The sequence below is a fragment of the Grus americana genome, chromosome 21 (assembly GCF_028858705.1).
Source record: "Grus americana isolate bGruAme1 chromosome 21, bGruAme1.mat, whole genome shotgun sequence".
In the NCBI taxonomy this organism is placed as follows: Eukaryota; Metazoa; Chordata; class Aves; order Gruiformes; family Gruidae; genus Grus; species Grus americana.
In genome coordinates this window covers 4,226,713-4,248,946 of record NC_072872.1, presented here as the reverse complement: position 1 = coordinate 4,248,946, position 22,234 = coordinate 4,226,713, and the positions used below count along the sequence as shown (strand labels likewise).

Below are 22,234 nucleotides of genomic sequence, written 5' to 3'. Positions count from 1 at the left end.
TATTGTGGCTGTTGCCCTGCAATGTGAGAGAACAGCACCCGGGAGTGTTATTCTGAACTCTGTTTTGTTTCAGCCTTTGTTCCGACCAGAGGCGATAGGGAGGACTGGGTCTGTGATACTGTTAAGCCAAAACACAACTAAGACGGGTTAAGTGAATCCCAGGCAGTTCAGGATGGAGCTCTGCTGGAGCTATCCTTAAGGATTTCAGCTCTAGACACCTCCCTGGGAATGCATTCTACTTTCTGTTGTGCGTTCGTTTTACCAGCTTTACACTAGAGGCACTTAGATTTAATAACTACTGCAGCGCTGCTAATAGTTTTGGCAAGTGGGCAAGCCACAGTCTGAGGCTGTGCCACCTCTCAGGTGTTTCTGTACGCCATGCTCTGGTGGAAGGCCGGCACAAAGAATACAGCGCTGTGCTCCCTGCTGTTCACAAGTGGATGTGGAGAATGGTTTCGGAGGAGAAGTAAACCCTTTGGCTTTCAACATGCCGCACTGGCTAAAACCCAAAAGTTTCATTTGAAGCTGCCTGGCATCAGGCAAAGCAACAATTTCCTTGATACGGGAAGACTTTCACACAAGGCACTCATCAGAACAGGCATCTCCCCCAAGCACTTTTTTTTTTTTACTCCTAAGAGCACCCTTAAACTCCACCCAAGACAAGCAGTAGGCCCAAAATACTACAAAGTATAAAAAAAAAAACCCAAACCAAACAAAAAGGCCTTGACAATTAGATAAAAAGGAAAAGCAAAGGGGAAGCTGTATCTCCAGACAAATACATATAATCCTCTATATTACAGTTTCTATCCATTTAACTCAGGTCTATTTGGTCTGCTTCTACTCAGGCAGACCAGGAACTGCTTTCTGTTTTGTTCCATTTCTTGTGTAGTGATTTAATGACCAAACACATCTTAAGCATAACTCACAGGCTCTAACCGATGGCATTCTTAGCCTGGGCATGGGACAGACCACATGAGAAAGGTGACAGGGGAAAGAGAAGAAAACTCACCTAGTCTGCCACACTCTTCTCGCTTGGTAAAATACTTGAAGCCATTGGCTGCCCTTCTCTCTGCCTTCTCGTGTTTTTTCACATGCCAGGGCAGCTTGGTGGTGATGTTAGTAACAAAGTAGCAGCCAGGACGAAGACAGTGGTAATGCCCTCGCATCCTGAATTCACAGTGCTAGAGAGGAGCAAACAGGCAGGTTGCTTTAAGCAGATCCAAAACAAACGCACCCTCATCTGCCTGCTACTAATGCTGTCCCTCTGAGACATGAGGCCTGAACTGATACTCTAGATCACATCCATCTGATCTTCCACAAGCCACAATGCAAATTTGTTCCCTGTTTTGTATTTTGTATTGCTGTCGTGTATTCTGTATTGCACTTAGTATGTTGAAACACTCCCAAACCTAACTCGTGGGTTTCCCTGGTATTCATCATAGGTTTTTTCAGATCATTCTAGTTGCCTTGTCCACTTCATCCAAATCAAAGAAACATAAAATCAGTGTGATTTTTTTCAATTTGCTGGAAACCAAACATTTTGCTAGACAATGTAATTAAGACCCTTCCATGGTTCTGTAGTTAGACCAGGAATGAAACATTCGGCCTCATTTCCTTTTGGGTAATCTACTTGCTCTTTCCCATTCTTCTCCCACACACATACTCGGGCTAGAACACTGCTTCTGAATTGCTCTTACCTGGTTTGGACAGAGACACTGCAATGAATAGTAAGCAAACTGGTCTCGCACATTCACCAAATTATTGTTGGGGTTGATGTGGTCCAGGCAGTGGGATTCTGCTTTGCCAGAGGTTTTGCACACATACTTGCAGTTCCCAAACAGACAGTGGAAGTGGAATTTGTTGGCGTACTTGCAGTCCGTTGCCAGGCAGGGATCACTGGAATACATCCAAAACCCAATCATCACCTTCACTCATTTCACACATTTGTTTCTTTGCCAAAATTTAATTCAAGGGGAGCCCAGCTGAAGCCTCTGTTCCAAACATGGCGTACAGATTTCCCACAGCCACCTTCCTCTTTGGAAAAATTGATGCTGGCAACACTACCTACTGCAATTCCACCAAGCTAGTGCACTTTCTTGATTAAGATTATTAAAATACAGCAATGCATGGTGGGTTCTGTAGTCTTTGAGGGCCACACTTCCAATTTAAAGCTTTCTCCACATCTGGATAGATGCTGTTTCTCCCTTTCTGCCTGTACATATCTCAATGGATTCAGGTAAGTTTTTCCCATCTCGATTTTATGTAACTGAAATGAAACTCTTGGGCGTGCACACTGCAAGATGCCAGGACTTCCCCTGATTAGACAAAATCAGCAGTGGCCTGTTTAATCAGCTAAATGGTTTTGTACCTTACTCCCTCCACCCATTCTGTGGATTTCTGGCTGCACAGACAGAGGTCAGATCGGAAGTAGCTGAACATCGATCTCCTGGATCCCAAGTACTGTACCCAATGATACCTACTCAGATTTGTGAAACAGAATTAATACACTTCTTTGAAAGTAGACAAATGACTGTCAATATATGACCCAGAGTCTGATACCAGCCTGAATAACTATGCTGTAATGCCTAACCTGATCCTGACTCCTGTATACTATGTAACTTCTGTGCCTCTGTCTATGTAACAGATATAACACCATCATCACAGCAACACTGTGAAACTTCTTTAATGTTTTAAAAGAAGGTCATGTTACCTTCTGCCAGCCACAGCCATTGTGAATTACTTTGTAAACTAACACTACAAAACCAGAGGCACAGAATTTAAGGCGACTCATTACACTTGTACAGAAGTTCAGCCAGGACAGCAAAACTTTGACAAATCTGAAGTGAGACAGAAATGCTCCCTATTCCTCGAGCTGCTGAGACACCCGTTCCTGGTAAGGCAGAGTCCAAGCACTTGTGCCCCCTCCACTATCTGACCCCTAGTTTTCTTCACTGAAAAAAAAAAAAAAGCTGTATTATACTGAGCTACAGAGAGCATTCCTAGGAAAGGGCCATAGCACTTACTGGGGACAAATCCAGGAGAAATCCAGCAAGCTTCCTTTGCAGCAATCTGTAAACACCTACTCTTAAATTACTTCTGTGTACTTTGCTGTAGTAACACCTCGCCTTTGCATGACTGAGCACTCAGTTGCCCACTGATTTTTGCTCAGCTACACAAACTCATGGCAAGTCTCAGACTTGCAGCAAGATCTGGAGGTGGGCTAGTCAGGCATCATGCTGAAAACTTTAGAAATGCTATGATTCCTCTGTAGCCTGCAGGGTCAAAAATACTGCAAAGACGCATGTATTTCTGTACACCTCTCATGAGGTAAAAAAAATTGCTTCAGTGGTATGTTAGCAAGGTTATTTTTCCTCGAAAATCATACCTAAAAGTGCTCCCAGATGTACTTGAAAATCTTGGGGGTTTTTTCCTAGGATAACTGAAGGTGTTTTTTAGACTTTATAGAAGTAAATTTTCTGTGAGATAAAGCCCAGAGTGCTTTCTAGACAAGTGATCTCTCAGTGGGCAAATCAGAGATGTAGTACTACAGCTCTGAGGAGCAGTAAAGAGGGGATTGCAAGCCTGGAGAGGACACGAGGAGGCAAGTGGGATCCACAACTTACTTCTCCTGGAACTGGAGAAATCCGGGTTTGACCTGAGGCTTGGCGTTCTCCAGGGAAGTTGTTGCCAAGGGTGAAGTTGCCAGGTTAGGCACTGACGCTGGGATCTGAGGCATCTGGGGTATGGTTGAAGCCAGCTGCTTCCAAGCTAGCAGTGTAGGGGCAGAGGGCACAGTAGCTGGACTTGGAGTGGGCACATCGAGGGCAGGAGCACTTGCCATGGTGACAGAAGTAGCAGATGGTGATGAAGGGGCCAGTGAAGCCTTATTCTCAGTAGTAGTTGAGAAGGGAGACTCAGAGTTATTTTTCACAGTTCCACCCTCAGTTCGGAAGTGAAAACTGAAAAAAAACCCAGTGTGATTCAGACATAAATTCTTGACCATTGTATACAACTTGATTAAACATCAACAGGAACATTGCAGGAGTCTGCAAACAAATTAGCTGAGGTTAAATCCTAGAAGGGGCTCTGCAAATGTTGTGGAAAGATTCAGGGGCCTCCTAGACTGTCTGTGAAGAGAAGGGAATTCATTAAGAGGGGTGCAGACAGAAAGATGCAGTAACATGTTGAAATCAGAGAGATGCAAGAATTGCTGCAGTCAGTAAGATCAATACGCCTGTGAGGGCACTTTCCATCACTGTTGTGAGAAGCCAGTAGTTTGTAGTAGTGAACCACAGAGAACTATTCAATGCCAGAAACCAAATACTAACAGATCTTTCTGTCTTAACATTTGCAAAATCTCCTTCCCTTTAAAACCCTTCAGAATCAGTCGTGTGGCCAGCTGCTGAAGGCCTTACTCATTCTTTACTTGGGCAAATCTTCCATTGCCTTTAAAAGGAACTTGGCATGGTTTTGAACTGCAGATGATGCTCTTTAGAAATCTGCAACAGGGAAAATTTCCAATATCCCACCGATCCTTTGCTAGCCCCCTCACTCTAATAGTGGGAGCATACCTTAAATTTATTCTTCACCCAAGAGTCATCTAGAGTTCCGAGCGTGCTGTACAGCCTCTGTAATATAGGCCATATTATCTAGCCTACAGTCCTGGCTACCAAACTCTGGGCTGTCTGCTACTTTCCAAAATGATGTGACATGACAAAGAGTTTCCAGTATAGAACATGGCAAGGTGAGAAGGAGGTTGCTGTTGGGCTGGACAGTTTGACTGCTTCATTTCAAGATCCTTATCCACAAGATGTGAAACTCTTAAACAAAACCATATAAACTAAGGGCTAGGGAAAACTTGTTAAAAGAGATTTGTCACGACAAGACAAAGAACAATAAAATGCTTTCTGCACTCCAGTGATGGGGAGCTGTCTACTCCACAAAAAGTCTGTATCCTGTGACAATGGTTGGGTTTACAGGATCCTCTCCCTCCTGTATTTTCTTATTTCTTTGTATGGTATGTTTGTGTGCTGTGAGAAATATGGGTCTCCTTGAAATATGGGTCAAGCAAGCTATGGAAAAAAAAAAAAAGTCCAATTCTCAGCCTTGCCAATACTGTGACACATACCTCTTTTTCACAAGCTGAGTGCATTTCTTGTGAAACAAAATAAAGAGGACATAGTGTTCCAAAAATTTTAGCTGAGCATGTTTACACAGGGAGCATGTGGATACCCAAATCACTGCCCTCAGGACTGCCCACCTTCCTGCTCTTGAATAGAGTTACTCAGTAAGGTCTCTTGTCCTGCAGTGTGCGTGTTGTAGAGTTTTCTCAAGGTTTCCCAAGACTCGTGCTCTCTTACTTACTTGGCATGCTTGATGGCTCCATCCAGGGTGCTGAAGAGGGCACCGCATTCCTCCACCACACAATGGAAATGCACCTTATGAAGAAAGTCGCACTGCGCATCACAGAAATCCTTGGTACCAAACCTGGCCAAAGCAGACAAGCAGGCATCTTATGCAAGGCCCCAGGAGAGAAGCCATGTTGGAACAGACATATTTTCTTTGTTTTTAAACTCTACTATCATTCTGTTTTCTAATGTTGCTGTCCCTGCTGCATAAACAGCACTGCTGGCATTGTTGCTTCATTATTGCCTGTTCTATAGATCTGAACATGTAGAACAAGAACCTAATTTCTCTCCAATTGAACTTGACTGAGAAACTCCCATTCACTTTTAGGAATACAGAACTATTCTGAAACAAAACATGAAAATCATTAGTGTTCTTGAGCGCCTATGTACCAAAGGCAAGGCTCTGAGGAACAATCAAAGGTGAGTAAATTAAGGGAAATCCAGACCAAGAGGACACTGCTGAATCATTACGGGTCTTTTTTTTTCTTTTTTCTTTTTTTTCTTTTCTCTGTTTCAGTCTACTGGGAGTAGCAAAAGGGAAGAAACCACACTGGTTCAAGAGATTCTAGATCCAGAATCTGCCTGCCCCCCACCTTGGAACAACAGGGTATTACATAAATGGGAGAGACAAAGTATCACCTATATAGCAGTTACAGCCTAGTATGCATAAATACTGAAAAGCACAATCCCTGAAGTGCAGGAGAAACAATGCTGCAATGCAAAAAAACCAGACCAAAAGCTATCATCTAAGATACACTTCTTGTCATCTCGGGGAAAATGATCGAGAGGGGAAAAACAACTAAGCAGGGTTTCACTCCTTATCCACTGCTGAGATTCTCCAGACTTAATAAGAGTAGCACGGATACATGCGATTTCAGGAAACTCCAGAATCAAAGGGAATCAAGAAGTCAAGTAAAAAACACCAGCAGGTAGGATTTGAAACTTAACAGGGGAATCTTGCGTAATTAAGATACAACAAACTACAATTGCTCTGATGAGCAGGAAAGCAAGAAACAAACAGCAGCCTGTGTGTCCCCAGGAGGGACCTCTTCACAATTTGAGGGTAAAGGGAAAAGAAAAAAAACTTGTACTGGAGAGGGAAGGTCAGTGGATATAGAATACATGCAGTCAGTTAAGGTTTCAAGGGAGAAGATGAAGGAAAGTAAAGCTGTGGTAAGAAAGCGATAAGAAACCAAGTTACTGGAAGGTAAAGGGGTTGTTTTATCAGGGACAAGAGGCATCATACTTAGAAAGGTGGTCCAATAAAAATGGGAGGTGATGAGCCAAAAATGGCTGCCTTATAAAATGTGCTTTGGACAGGAAAACTAAAGACAAAGCACACAATTAGGGATAAAATGAAGACCACCTAGAGGAGCAGATAAAGGGACTGGTTGGAAAATATAAATATGCACAAATCAGCCAGTCTGGATGATGTATGTCCTGAAGTGCAATGGAAATTAACTCACAAAGTGATTGCATTACTATTTGCTATTTTTTAAGCCATAGAGAAGAGGGAAGTACTAGGACAGTGGCAAAAAAAAAAAAAAAATTAAAAATCTAGGTACTGATTCTTTGATGGAAAAAAAAAGACAAGTGATCTTTGGCAATTATCCTACCTCTAGTCTTAACTTCTCCTTCCAGTAAAGTAATGGAACAAATATTAAGAGGGAGGAGAAAATCATTAAACATCTAGAGGATAAAGAAACCATGAGCAATAAACAGCATCAGGATTATAAAGAATAAATCTTGCCAGACAAATTTAATTGCTTTTTTTGATAGAATTACAAAATTAGTGGATGAAGGGATGCAATATATTTGGATTTTAGTAAAGCATTTTGATACAGTCTCGCATATGCTTAGAATTAATTCAAATTGGCCTCGATGTGAATGCTACCTCATGGATTGAAAACTGGCTGAAGGACCGTAAACAAAGGCTAATGACAAACAGCAACATATCGAGCTGGGAGGAGGTATCTTGTGAATACTGCGAGGATGACTTTGGTTAGGTCTGAGCTTATTTAACATCTTCATTAGTAATCTAGAAGAAGGAGTAAACAGCGTGTTAATGAAATTCACAGAAGATACGAAACTGGGAGGAGTTGGCAACACCAGTGCAAGAGGAAAAAAATAACACAGAGATGCCTTGCAAGACAAGGGAGAAGGTTCAGAATACGAGAGTCATATTTGGAAACGTACAGCTAATACATCTGGGGGTGGGGGGTGTGTTTTTTATACATAGGGGACTCATGAGAGCAACATTAAAAGCAATCCTGTGTAACAGTGGATGGTAAACATGATACACATACATTATGCAGTATAGATGCAAACAAGGTAGCACAATTGTGAGCTGCATATATGGGGGCAGGAAGCTTGTTATATCTGGTGTAGTGAGATACAGGAGTGGCAGCCCAATTCTGCACCCATTCAGGGAACAGCAAGAACGACAATGGCAACAACATGATCAGCAGGCTGAAGGGACTAATTTACAAAGTCAGATTAAAGGAAATAAATAAGCTTGGTTAAATGGTATGCTAAAAGTCTGTGACTATCTGAAGGGGGTGAACTCCAATTGCAGAGAGGAATTATCTGCTGTGGTTCAAGGGGATATAACCTGGAGAACTGCAACAAAATTACAAAAACGGAAATTCAGGCAGCATACCGTGGAAAAAATTGTGACAGTGAGACATATTAGGTGGTAGAATAATGCTCCCAGAGACAAGAAAATAGCCATACTACTTGGCAGAATTAAAACTAGGCTGGACGAAATGCAAATGGACTGCAAGGAAGGATATCACACTGGCCAGGGGCAGATGGACTAGAAGACCTTCTAGTCTTCTCCATTGAAGTCTGTGATTTACGAACTGTCCACAGGCATCTGTAGGCAACTATCTGTGTCAGAGCACAAACCCCTATGTGCCTGCCTGGGTGTATCTGTGTATGCTCAAAGCATGTGTCTGGGCATGTATGTGCATGTGTCTGTGTGTGGGTGTGTTTTGTATCTGTTCCATTTTCCTTTCAAGCCTCCTTGTCTGCAACAAAACCAGCAGAAACCATCCCAGTTCCCATACCCCTTACACTCCTTATTTTGTTTCAGTGGCCTACTCCTATGATCAGAGGAAATGCCACAGCAAGCATTTTAAGGCTTCTGTGATCTGTATGTAACAACTAAACGTGGTCCAACAGCAGTTCAGTGCTAAGAGCAAGCTGCACTGGACTTGCAGACTAGGGATATAAAGAGGAGCCAAAGATGAAGTCTAGGCTAACATGTTGTACTACATGAAGATCTGTGCTTGTTGCTGGTTCTCAAGGTCCCTTTGTAAAGTAATTCTATGTGGACAGACATTTCTTATAGGACATTAACACCTACCGCAGACAGCTGGGACCGAGGACTAAATGCGCTCCAGAAGGTAATCAGCATATCACAGAATTAGGCCTTTAAATTCAAGAGAACTCTGCATTCAAGTGTGAGCTAATGAGCCAGATGCTTATTTTCCCTTTCCTCTATTCCCAGTTTCACACTCCTTACCGGCGGAGGTACATCTTCCATGGCTCAGAGAGCTTCTCCTGGACAAGTGCCTTCACTGCCTTGCCCAAGTACTGTGTTGGCTCTCCAGCCCCAGCCTGGCTGCCATCTCCTTCTGTCTTAATGTTCAGCAGGTTGCCAAGGCTGGCACTGGTCTTGGACATCTGGAACAAGAACATAGACACTGCATCAAGCCCAGCACGTGGCCGTGGACACTGCCAGTCTGGAAACCCTCAGGACTGTCCCATGGAAAGCTGTGTCTTCAAAGATTAAGAGAGAAGACAAGAAGTCTGCACAGGCTGCCTCAACTGCATCAGAAAAACACCTCGCTCTTCTGCATCCTCCACCCAGCTACCACAAAGTACTCAGGTATCCATCTAATATTCATGGCTCTTGTGTAAAGTAATGAAGCATCACGTCTATTTTATACATGGGGAAACAGGTGAAGAGAGACATACCTTGAGTGTGGAGAAGGTGTGCAAGCTTAAACATTAATAACCCTGTACAGCTCCTACAAAATGCTGATGTCTTAGTACAGAGCTGGCGATAGAACTGGTAAGCTCTAGTTTATTTAGAATCATCAAGGATGTCTCCTTCTTTAAAGTGACTATCAGGTATGTTTGGGGGTGGGAGGTGAGAAATTTCATTCAACTGGGAAAAAATTCTGGCTCCTGGAAAATTCTAACTAACTTCAATAAAGACATGATGTCACTTTCTGTGCTAAATGGACATGTCCTCTACAAAGCAGGACTTGGACTCACAATTGGCTTTGTGTGAAAGGCTTCAAAGAGATTCTACACAGACAAGGTTTAGAGGTCCAGGCGTATGATGTGCAAGACAGAAAAAAGAAGTTACTCGAATGCTTAGAGAGAAAATTTTCTTTCAGAATAAATGCACAATTTTCCAGAGTCTTTCTTGCTTTGTTGTGCTCTCAGTTACCTCCAGTATAGAATCACAGAATGGTTTGGGTTGGAAGGGACCTTAAAGATCCTCTAGTTCCAACCCCTTGCCATGGGCAGGGACACCCTCCACTAGACTAGTAACAACAGTGAAATTCACAGCATGAATAAAATGCAGGATTGGGCCCAATACTTGCATTATAAACTCCACCCACTTGAGGATCTTGAAGCCCTTTATAAATATCAGTTAATTGAGCCTGACAGGCCCCCTAAATAAACTGCAATACGCTACAGGAACCCTGGCTATTTGAGGCTCTCTTAATGCCCCCTGAAGGTAAAGCCCCTGCTGCTATGTGGAGACTGTAGCTCTTTATGGCTGGAGTCAGAAATTCAGGTTGTCTTTTTTCCATTGGTGTTTGCTGGGCATTCAATTTCTGCAAAGGCTTCTTTTTCCAAGACAAATAATGAAGGATTCCTCTGCAAACAGAAATTGTGTGCAGCAAGAGGAAGAAGCAAGCATGATGTGTTCCTGAGCACACTGAGCTTGATTCTGCAATCCTTAGTCGTGGAATAGGCTCCTTCAAACCAGTGGGCTCTAAACTTTGCTGGTTTATGTCACTGGTTAATCCCGCTCCTTCTTTAATAAAGGAACAAACCTGAAGCACTCGTATTGTGTACCTGTGCTACACTTATTTTGCACAGCACAAAGAACCTTATGCAGGGTTGCACACAAACAAATGCTTATTTCTAAGCATATCCTTAAATATCATATTGTCCCAGAGATTTTCAAGTGAAGGATCTATTGAAACAGAATTTCCCTGAGCTGGGGCCTTCAGAATGACTCAGGACCCCAGACAACAGACTTACTAAACAGATTTACTCACTAGAGAAAGAGCTGCATATTTGGAATCACTAAAAGGACAATACACAGGAACGAATAAGAAATTAAGTTTAAAAGGGAACATCAAAAACCTACGGTAACAGAGAGCCAATGGAGGAGAAAAGTGGCATAAGGATAAACGCAGAAATTTAACAACACAGAGAAAAAAGAGTGATGAAATAAGAGAGAAAGGAGGCGAGAGATTACTAGGCAAAGTCACTTTGCCCTCTCTTGAGGGTTATATGGCCTTGATGCATGTAACGCCCAGAGCCAAGGGGATGGCAATAGTTATGCCTGTAAAACCTATCACACAGTAGAATATTAAAGCATGGCTCAAAGGCTGCCCTGATCTCTACTGCAGTTGTATACAACAGCAAAATTAATCTCAGTACAGTGGAATTTATCATGTGAAAGGGAAATATATATTTGAGATGATGTATAATTTAAAGAAAAAGTACGGAAAAAGAAACCGTGCATTATCTAAAATAAATATAGACCATGGTAAAGGGGGCTTTGTTGGACACCATTACTCACACCAGAAAGACAGAAATTGATGATTTTGGCTCAAAACTTCTAATTTTTTTTCTTCTCTTTCATAAAAACAAATGATTCTCCTCCCCCTCTTCTAATGAAAGAAAATGTTTTTAAGTAAATAAACAAAATGAGTAACTATAAAAAGAGAGCGAGAGAGAAGTTGCCAGGTTCTGGAAATAAAAATGAAAAAAAAAAAAAAAAAAATCTTTCGGAGCCCTCCTCTGTCTAGAAAGGATGAAGAAAAAAAAAAAGGTGTCAGAGGCTGCAATATATTTCTTCAGCCAGTTCATTAAATTAATTCGTAAGCAGTGGCTCTGAAATTATACCCGATGAAAAATGGTCTCAAAATTTAAATGGTACAAACTCATCTTATTAGAGGCAAAACATTAAAAAACAAACGCATCTCTTCCCCCCCTCCCCGCCATCGCAGCTTTAATTTCTCTTGGTGGGGGCAATGAAAGGCGTTTGATGGATGGCTCTTACCTTATTCATAAGCGAGGATAAAAGAGATGAATTTGCCGAGACTGTGTGGCCATTTGATTCATTACTGGAACACACAAACCAACAGGGTTTAGTTAAGATGTGCACAGGGACTGTGAGCACTGAGATTAATCCTTCTGCCTTCAAGCTGCCTCACTCCTCACCTGCTACATCCGGAGGAAGAGAATGATGCCCACCCTCCCTTGGGCAAGCCAAACTCTTTTACTTGTGATAGCCAAGATGAAAGAGGGTCCCAAGTTTGCAGAATTCAGTTCTTTGAACTACTAAACAGTCCAGACCTCTTCCTCCAGTGTTCACATCATCACACTTTTTTATTAGCTGACTCACAACCCACCTTACTCCTTCATCTGTTGGAACTTCGAAAAATATGTCACAAAATTGGGGAGATGCTGATGGAAGACTCATATTGCCAGGGACACAGGCCCCCCGGGCAGCAGAGGAGAAGGCAAGGCAACAATCCTTATGGCCACAGCTAAGCATGCTGAAAGGCAACCTTAGTATTTCACATACGTCAGTAATAGTTCTAGCTGACTACAAGTGCCGGGGTCCCAAATTGAAACTTGTTTAAATAAAGTATGGAAAGCAATGTATACAAAGGTCAAAGTGGAGCAGGCTCACTTATCCCCAGTATAAGTTCCTCTGCAGCTTTTCCTCACAGGACAATCCCCAAACACTGCTATTCTCAGTAGAGATGCTGGACCAGTGGGACACACGCTTTGAGATAGGTGCATTCACACCTGCACAAGTGCAAAGACTCATGACCATAACTAAAGATTACCTCATGCCAGACCCAGACCAGAGTTAGCCTGACACTCAACTGTTTTGGGTGTCCAGTTTCTCTGGAAGCTGCCTCTCTTAGACCTGATTGAATGCCCTATTTACATCAGTGCAAATGCTCCTGGTAAAACTGTGCTGAAGTGTGGCATTGGAGCAGCCTTCGATCAGCTCTTGATGACAACAGCAGGAACGTCTAAGGAGCTTTGCCAGTGGCTTGTTTTTCAGAGGTGAGGCTCATGTCAAAGAGTCAGTAGGTACCTGTGAGCCCAAAAACATGTCTGGAGAACATATGGTTGAGGGGGAGCAGAGAGAGCCTCCCTACCTCCAGTTTGGGGGTGTCCAGCTCAGCCACTGTGAAATTGCCTTTCATCAACATGCTTTGTCCTCTCATATTACAGGTATGGAAACTTCTCAGAGTTTGATGCTGGAAAGAGAGCTAAGTGTGCCTGCCCGCGCACTTCTCTCACCCATGATCCTTGACGCTCAGGTCCAAGCTGTGCTCCTGCAAGGAGTCCTGACTGGTGGCAGATGACAATCCCATGGCCTCCACGGGTTCCTGCTTCACTTGAACTGGATTGAACCGTCCGGGAGCTGCTGGTTGTCCATTCCCTGCTTGAAAAAGACACCAAAATTAAATGCAAAAAGTAAATGAAAAATACAGGTCTAGAATGAGGTTACAATGGCAAATCAGTAAGTTAAATCACTAGCACCAGTGCATAAATGGAAAAAGCAAAGAAAAATGTGGGGGGAGGGAAGTGCTGGGATTGCTGGTCAGCGTTTAGTGCCAAGCTGACATGATGGGTTCTGACGTCCACTCCAGCGTGGAAATTCTTCAAGTGATAATTATTGCAAAATTATGTCAAAGTTGTCCAGGCTATGGGCCCTTTAAAGGAGAAGGGCGGAAGGAGCGTGGGGGAGACCTGATTCTCTGCACAAACTGTCATAACTAATTTGCGGGGCTGCCTCTTAAGCGTTTATTAAAGACTCTGTTAATGCTGAGGCAATGTGGCAGCTTTCGACTGCTAGTCAAGCCCCCTTTCTCGTCCCCAATCCCAGCGTTGCCGTAGCGACAGCGATGGCCCATCACTGCGCGTGCCCAGCAGGAGCATCTGCCCCGTCGGGGCTATCGAAGGTGACAGCCAATGGGATTGGCTCAAACTGCGCGACCTCTTGCCACCGCCGTCACGTTGTCCCCACAAAAAGGGGGAATTCTTCTTTTTTTGGGGGGGGAGGTTTAGTACTGAGCCCATGAAAGAAAAATTCAAATTAAAGGAAGAGAAAAAAAGAGGAAAGGGAGGAAAATGGGAGAACAAATTAAAGAAAAAAAATTAGGAAGAACAGCAAAGAAAAAAGGAGGGAAAAAAAGTTGCTGACAGGAACATGTCTGCAGAGCTTTTTTCCACAATCCCCAAGTGACTAAAATATTAATTTACCCTCCGGCAGTACAGCTGACGGCGAGCTGCTTCTCAGACAGCAAGTGGCATTTTATTAAAAAATAAAGGAAAATAGTTCCCTCAATGACCTTTCTCTGCTTTAGGAAACAATTTTTCAAATAATAATTTTAAAAGTATGTGAAAGTTCCCCTCCCTCTTTAATCAGATCACTTCATCCTACTCCCTCGTTTGCTCTTGGGTAGAAGGGAACATCAGCAGCACTCACATACCCGTGGCCCAGCAGCCTCCTCTGGCCTTTCCACACCCCGGAGAAGGAGGCTGTGGGGCAGCCCAGTGCCACGGGGCGCTGCCAGGCAGAGCCTCCCCTCTACGACCCTCCGTTGCCTGCCATGAGCTGCCCATGTTGAGCAGGAGGTAGTGGAGATACCCTGCGCTCTGGAGGTAGCCCCATGTCCCCGCTAGTAGGGCTGGGCACAGGCAATGACCTGCCCCAGGTCTAGGTGGCAGCAGGAAGAGCTCCGGGCTGCCCCAGGGGACTTCTCATTCCCATCTTTTACCCCTCTCGCGGTGCTGCTGCCCCTTGCAGCTCAGGGAGAAACACAGCTTGCAAGAACTGAACAGGAGAAAGGTCCAGTTTGTGGACTGTACCAACACTATCTCCAAACCCACAGCTGGGACAACAGAGCTGGAGCACAGAACCACCCCCCCCAGATCAGAAAAACAACTGGCAATGAGCTACAGGACCAACACCACTAGGCCCAGCCAAAACTCAATACGGTCTGCAGAAGAGGGCTTAGGCTGCTGTATGGCCTGCAAGTATTGGCCCAGCTTTTTTTTCATTTCCATTTTAAGACAGCACATCTGTCCTTCCAGCCTACAGCAAACTAGGTACACATGGCAACACTGTTCCTTCAGATCTGCTAAGAGCCTACTCCATTTTTGGGCAAAGCTGTGTTTCCTGCCTCTCTTCTGGCCACGTGGGTATAGCCAGGCTCCACAGGAAACCATGCCTAGACTGCCCTCTTCAAGGGTTAACTGAACATGACCAAATTTATTCTCCCATTTATGTTCCTTTACTACCTCCTCCCCCCTCCAGTCCCATGCAGAACTGGATGGCTTCTCATTCACTCTTCTCCCAATTCATCAGGCACTGCTCTTCCTCCCACCACTAGCACAACTGATGAGGGTAACTCACCTGCTTCAAGTGCCACAGAGGGCTTGAGTGCAGCTGCTGCCAGCCTGGCCATCATAGGAGAGATTAATCCCTTGCTAGCAGAGATCCTTTCCATTATAGATGCCGCTGGAGCTGGAGAAGAAGTAGCCGCTGGCTCACCAGATCCTGAAATGGCCTGGGATGAGGAATCCGTAGAAGCAGATGATGTTGGATTGGTGCCAGAAGAACCAGCAGTCATCAGATTAGCTGAGCTGGCAGGAAGTGGTGTAGAGACCCGACTGGGGATGATGGGGAAGAAGGATCCAGCTGTTCCAGGAAGTGCTGAGTTGGAGAGTGCCAGGGCCAAGGGTATATTGCTGGGAAGAGCCTGGGAGAGCAGGCCAGAGATCTTAGTGGCTGGTGTCATGCTGTTAGCAGATTTGCTGGCCTGTGAGGAAGCAAGCTCAGCACCAGAGGAGGGTGCAGCTGGGACTATGAGAGAAACGGAAGACTGCTGACTGGTGGGGGAGGCACTCAGGCTGGAGTTCTTCGAGCTCATAGCGGAGAAGTCAATAAGGTCATCATTACTGGACTCCTCTTGCTCATTATCCTTGGACCCCAGAAGAGAGGCAGGCAGGCCCAGCACTCCTGAGCTCCGGATGTGCCGGCGCTCATGTTTGCGTTTATGGGAGGTCATCTGGCTGGTGGAGGTGAAGGTGAAGCCACAACCTGCCCTTATGCAGTGGAAGTGGTTGGTGGCCTTGCTGTAGACACAGCCCTCATACTTGCATTCCTCATACTTGTAGAACTTCTTGAAGCCATCCTTGGCATAGGCGTCATCTTTGATGTGGTAGCTCTTGTGCTTCTCAATGTCACACTTGTTCTTGAAGGTGAATGTACACCCAGGTCGCCTGCAAGGGCATCGAGGAGGAGAGGGTGGTTGGCTGTGTGGGCTAGGAGCACAACGCAACTGCTGTAACCTGCCTCTCCCTGGGATAAGGATTGGCGCCAATATGAGGCAATGACCCTGGCTGCAAAGGGGTTGAGGAGCTTTATGCGGGTTAACCTGTGACACCAAGACAACCAAAATGCTGCCATGTGAGAGAGCTGGGAAGCTCACTCCACTCTGAGGAACAGCCACAATAACATGGGGATGCAGGCACCCACCACTAAGAGTTCCAACCAAAACAGCAGCTAAAGGGGACTAAGGTACAAACTGTGCTTTCCTACTCTTCCTGAGAACAACAGAAATCAATAGAAGAGCATTTGTGTACAGAAGGCAGAGTCTGGCCCTGAAAGGGATGAGCTGGCTGACTGTTGGCTGGAGAGAACTCTGCATGGAAGTGCCATTAGCAGTATATTAATGGCCTACTTCAGTCGAACTCTGAATAGCACTGTGATATCTTTCCCAAATGACTCTAGCATGTATTTTCTAGTGGGTACGCTTTCCTCAGATCATCTCATAGAGAGGCCATTCCTGCCTTCTGAGCAGTCTGTGGCAAGGTCCTGGAAATCACATCTGCCCTGGGGCTCGAGTTCTCTCAAGAGCAGTGCTAAGAAGGTCACAGCAGGGAAAATCAAGTCCCTGTGTGTAGTCCTCAATTTATGATTTGGCAGAAGGAGGCAAACAGACCACGCAGCTCTGAGGCAGGATTCCTCCCCTTCCCTGCTGTCTCACCTGCAATGAAAGTGAGTGGTTTTCTGGCCGTAGAACTGGCATTCCACAGTGCCGCAGTCCTCCGTGGCACGGAAACGCTGAAACCCGTCGTTGATGAGCTGCGTGTTCTTCTTGTGAAAGTTCTCATGGGTCATCACATCAGAAGTGCTTGTGTAGACCTTGTTACAACCCACCTACCCCGGGCCAAAACAGGGAGTCATCAGCACAGCATTTTAACAGCCTACCATTATTACCAGCAATAATAAACATATGAGCAGCACACATACATTTAATGGTTCCATTTGTGCACTTCTCCTAGGAGTATTAAGTCATCACTTTAATCCCCAATCTAAAGACTGATAGAGCAGTTGTGAAAAAAACCCACCACCACAATTCTTTGGGCATGAAACAGTAAGAAAAGAAGGGGAGGATGCAAAGGGATAAAAGACCAGCAACAGATAATCGTCCTGCTTAGGGAGGCAGTAATCAGGGTTCCTGCTCTTAAGGAGAAAAGAACACTGACAGATGTCATTACTTTTTGTTATCTTGGAGCGACATGGAACAAAGTAGGAATTTCATCTATTTGGGGAATACAAAACTGAGCGGGAATGGGTTATTTACCTCTTTAGTCCTTCTGGGAGGTAAGGCAGGGTGGTGCAACATGAGGCCAATCTTTTGAGCTTGTAATATACGGGTTTCATTCTAGCAAATTATAAACCTTATGTTCAGCTGATCTTACCAAACCAGTGACTTTTTTCCCCCGTCACTGTTCAAGACTACCACTTCAATAATTTTAAACTCATGCAGCAAATGGGAATGGTGTGACGAGGACAGAATGCTGAAAACCTGCCTTCCTCTGGGTAAAGCGGGCAACTTTGCCATATTGAGTAAAAAAACACTGGAATCTGAAAACATCCTCAGCCCTGCTGAGGGAGGATTTTTTTTTTTCCTTTTCTTCTCTAGCACAACGTGTGCCAATGCCTGCACCATCTCAGAAGTGAAGAGAACGAAAACACCACCTCTTAGTTCAGCCCAGGTTGATTCAAACAGGCAATAACAAAACCCATGACAAATACCCAGAAAAAAAAATGAAAAGGATCTCCAGCTATTTCCAATATAAAAGAGCCTCTCTCTCCCCGCACTGACACCTTGAAAAAAGACAGACCCTGCACGGCATTAAAAAAAAGAATTAAACAAAAACCTCCTTAGGAATAATTTGCAATGCAGCTCTTGGTGCTAAAGCCTAAAAAAATGTCAGTTTATATAAACAACTAACTGAATTTTATCCACACCAATTATGGACATAAAGAAAAAAACCCCCATGAGATGGATGGCACAAATTCTGCCATTTAAGCAGTATTTTCTTTAATTGGGAGTTTATATTCAGACACCTCTCCTGTAAGACACTGCTTACATGGGCATTATTTTACTGGAAGACAGTGGGCACAGGATGGAATTACCCATATATAGTTGTGTAAACGGGGGGGTCTCTATTCAAACTCAGAGTGACTTAAAGCTGTGAAACATTCCTCATACTCTAAAACAAAATTAAACAAATCCCATCCTGGTCAATTGAAAAAAACTGAACAATCAATATTATGGAAGCATAACAGAAAATGTCCTCAAGAGAAAGTCACATGAAGTTCCCAATTTAACAAATGTTGTAAGCACATGCTTAAACCAACCCCTATTCAGGACAGTACTTGAGTGCATGCCTAACATTTAAGTATGTGCTTAAGCCCCATTGACTTCAGAAAGCTTACCTGACTCCAAGTTAAACATATGCTGAAGTCTATCCCAGCAAAGCGTTTAAGCATGTGATTAAGGCCTTGTGACTTTAACTGGGGTCTTAAACTGCTGGGATAGGGCAGGAAGCGAGATCTGAGCTTTCAGAACAGAAAAGCTTTCACCAAGGGTTGCCTGATTATTCTGTTTGTAACTACAGCACATTCTCATAGCAATGGTTTAGGCTACAATTCTAATGAAACAAGTACATATCAAACCCTCTAATCTGAAAGATGATCAGGGTAAGACCCAAACAGTGTGGTGTGTCCGTGTGTAAAAACAGTAAAGGCATCACAGTTACATCTATGCAGCAACTCCAACTCTGGTTACGCTGCTGTTGAAGCCTGGCTAGCTCTTGAAACAAAGCTCCCAGCCTACACCACAGGCAAGTAAACTCCAGTACCACTGGTGAAGGAGATGGAGAACCAGGGGTGTTAAGTCTAGATACGTGACATTAAAGTTTAATTACTTTAGAAATTGATTATGGAGAAAATTAACCCAGTGTTAAAGGGCAGATGTGTCACAGAAAAGTCTGATTTCAAGGGAGTGACAGATCACATTTGGGTAGAGGCAGTGCAGTGGCATCACAGAGAAGTCCCTGAATCTCAGAGAATGGGACTTGTCTGAACAAGTCCAAGACTGTGAGAAAACCTTGAGACCTGCTTTGCCTCATTGTGCGCGCAAGGCTTCTAAAAACAGAGAATGGTGCTTCCCTTTGCCCTTCCCAACACTTGGCAGGGCAAGTGCAGTGAGGACGGGGCACAGACTCTTCAAAGAGGTGCCTGAATCAGAAGTGAGCAAGAGAAGCTATGAATGGTTAAGATGTCACCCCTTTGCTGCAGGGCAGCCCCTTGCTCTCCAACAAGGAAGCATTGGGCTGCCTGAACTCAGGAATCCTTTCAGTCCATCCCAAAAAGGACACAGCTCACACAATGGCTCTTCATTTGCCTCTGTGCTACCACCTATTCCCCAGTCCGGCTGTTACCTGCATGCAGTGGTAGTGTGTGCTTTTCCCATTCAGGTGGCAGCCATGATAGTACACGCTACAGTCATCCAAGGGGCTGAAGCGCATGAAGCCGTGCTGGAGGGAATTATCACGTTTCTTGTGCATGTTGTAATGCCGAATCACATCCTGTTTACTAGTGAATCTCTGGAGAGATACAGAGACAGACAGTGAGACACACGTGATGGGAGTGGGTGAGTAATCCTGGGGGCAGGGGTGGTTTTTTTTTTGTTGTTGTTGTTAATAAACTTATGGTACCAGGAGTTTAAAGCTCAGCAGTAATCACCCCAAGAGAGTCAGATTAAAGAGGAATTGTGTGCATGTATCTTCTTGGTAAAGGGAAAGTATATACACATGAGAAGTTGTTGAGTAAACATGACACTGGGGTGATGTCCAGAATACGCTCCCTGCAGCTTTATGACTGCAATTCTTCTAACATAATTTTAGCTGCTACTATCTCAAGAACTGCTATAGTTAGAAAGCAAACCAGTGAACTAAACAGCCTGCAAGAGAGTAATCCAAGCTTCCAAATCACTCACTGCAGTGGTTAGCAAAGACACTGGCTGCCACATGCATGTCAGACTAGAAATTGGGAAAAACACTCTGCTCTTTTACAGTATCTTCCCACTGTAAGTCTTCTGCCTCCCCTACAAGGTAGGATGGCTTTATTAGGAAAACAGGGATGGTGAACTTTCTTCCACTCGCAGAAAAAGATGGTAGGAGAGCTCAGAGCTAAATCTGTATGACCAGAATATCCTTTTCATCCTCTACCTGCTTGAAGTAATGAAGGGGTACCCCACTGTCAGAGCAGGCTAAGTGCCTTTAAAATGAGGCTTTTCATTTCTATTTCCCACAGACATCAATATTTAACAGTGAAGGTGGGAAAGTAAATCTGATTTTTTTTTTCTAAAGAAATCAATATCCATTTATTTTGAGAAGTAATTGAAAAGACCTGTATTCTAATGTTTAACAACTTTTCTAGTCTCCCTCATAGGAAACAAATGATTATCGCTTCCACTCTTTCCTCCTATAATATCAATCCTGATCAATCTTCTTGGTATTGGCACAGGAATATATGGATATAGATTTCAACAGGAATCCCTTGGAGGCTGGAGGTATGATTTCCCAGGGCGTACATACAGGATTGCTATTGCCAATCATCGTTAATTTGTGCCCACTTATTACAGAGCGTTACTTATTCTAAAATATATCTCAGCCATAAAATAATTTGCATTTTAAAAAGCAGCCTAAATCCTTATTCCCTGCGAGACCAGACAGCTCCTTTGCAAGCAGCTTCCAGACTCCTTAGGAAATAATCATGAGGCCAATCATCATAATAGGTTTCTCTGTCTTTCCATCCTTTGTGTTTCTCTCTTTCTGGTGCAGAGATATCCGTGTCACAGTTGGGACAGACTCATCTCGATTGTGAAATGCTGGGCTAGGAGGACCACTATGTGAATCCCAGAGACAAACTCTCCTTTGATCAACAGAAACCCACAGTCAAGCTCAGCAGGTCCAGATCAACTTCCTATGCTGTGGTCAGACTCATTCCTTTGAGACCCAAAGGTCTCCTGGGGTAGAGCTGAAGTTGTGTCTGATGCACAGTAGAGGCAAGCTCTGGGATTCCACTTAACACACATGCAGCCTGACCACAGAAATGGCAGTGTCAAACTCACAGACCTGCAAAGAGGGTAAACAAACACAGCACGTGACTCGGCTGGCTTGACGTCCCTACCCTGGCAGTTCTCCCAGTAATTACAGCATCACACATGCTCCTGCCCCCACGCTTTCCCCACAAATCCGAGACTGCTGCTGGTCTTATTGGGTGTTTTGTTGCAGATACTGCTGCTACAATGTCACTCGGGCAGCAGGAGGGAAAGAGACAGACTAACAGATCAGCATTCCGTAGTTTCAGGCACAATTAGTAACACAGCAGAATTTATTCTCTTGGTTTCACTGATATAAATCTGGAGTAGTTCCCACTGACTTGAGCTGATCTATATTCTGCTCTTCGTTATAGTGTTCTGGGTTTGGTTAAATGGTGTTAGATTGGGTTAAATGGAAACAAAATAGGATTCTAGTAAGTTCAAAATATATCTTGCTCTCTTTCAGAGCGGAAAAGTGAAGAGGTATGTGCATACATGGGGGAGGAAAGCACAGGAGGACACACATCTCCCCTAGGTTGTACTCCTTTACATTCAGGTAGCTATGCTGATAACTTTTTACCATCCTTTTACCTGGTAGTTGCACTCTGGGTCAAGGCAGTGGTAATGTTCTCGATACTGGTATGCACAGTGTATATGTCCACAGTGCTGACTGCCAGAGAACCTGCAAACATGAGAGGAGGACAGAAGAAAGAAAGGGAGAGAGAATGAAACAGCGTCCTGACAGTAGTGCCTATAAGCAAGGTCCAAATAAAGTTAAGTCCCATTCCTGCTTTCATTCCACACGTTTCTGGCATTAAACCTCATCTCCTTTATCCCCTCCAAGGATGGTGACCCTCCCGCCTTCCTCTTTTTATTTGTCACTATTTAAATGTGCTTCTTGAGCAGGATCATTCAGGTCTTGTACATCCCTAATCTGTCTTTCCCTTTGAAATTCATCTCCATTATCTACATTGCTTACTTGGGGAAGAGTAAGAAAGGAGGGTTCCTTGAATTAAGCATCATACAATTCTAAAAAATTCTCGTGAGTTTAGACACCACAGCAGTGAGTTTCAG

General features: G+C 44.1%; 1 protein-coding gene across 5 annotated transcripts in view; it reads right to left on the bottom strand.

The window, feature by feature from the left end:
• Positions 1 to 22,234, bottom strand: part of CASZ1 (castor zinc finger 1) — a 209,130-nt gene that overhangs the window by 14,672 nt on the left and 172,224 nt on the right. For 3 of the 5 annotated variants that reach the window (XM_054849344.1, XM_054849342.1, XM_054849345.1), the window contains 11 exons: positions 21,752 to 21,842; positions 19,497 to 19,661; positions 16,748 to 16,920; positions 15,112 to 15,980; positions 12,990 to 13,134; positions 11,728 to 11,791; positions 8,935 to 9,095; positions 5,365 to 5,487; positions 3,624 to 3,959; positions 1,698 to 1,896; positions 1,010 to 1,181 (listed from right to left, as the gene is read on the bottom strand). In XM_054849344.1, coding sequence (XP_054705319.1) covers positions 1,010 to 1,181; positions 1,698 to 1,896; positions 3,624 to 3,959; positions 5,365 to 5,487; positions 8,935 to 9,095; positions 11,728 to 11,791; positions 12,990 to 13,134; positions 15,112 to 15,980; positions 16,748 to 16,920; positions 19,497 to 19,661; positions 21,752 to 21,842 — 2,498 coding nt within the window. Of the gene's footprint in view, positions 1 to 1,009; positions 1,182 to 1,697; positions 1,897 to 3,619; positions 3,960 to 5,364; positions 5,488 to 8,934; positions 9,096 to 11,727; positions 11,792 to 12,989; positions 13,135 to 15,111; positions 15,981 to 16,747; positions 16,921 to 19,496; positions 19,662 to 21,751; positions 21,843 to 22,234 lie in introns of those variants that run through there. The other 2 variants (XM_054849343.1, XM_054849346.1) reach the window with 2 other exon arrangements.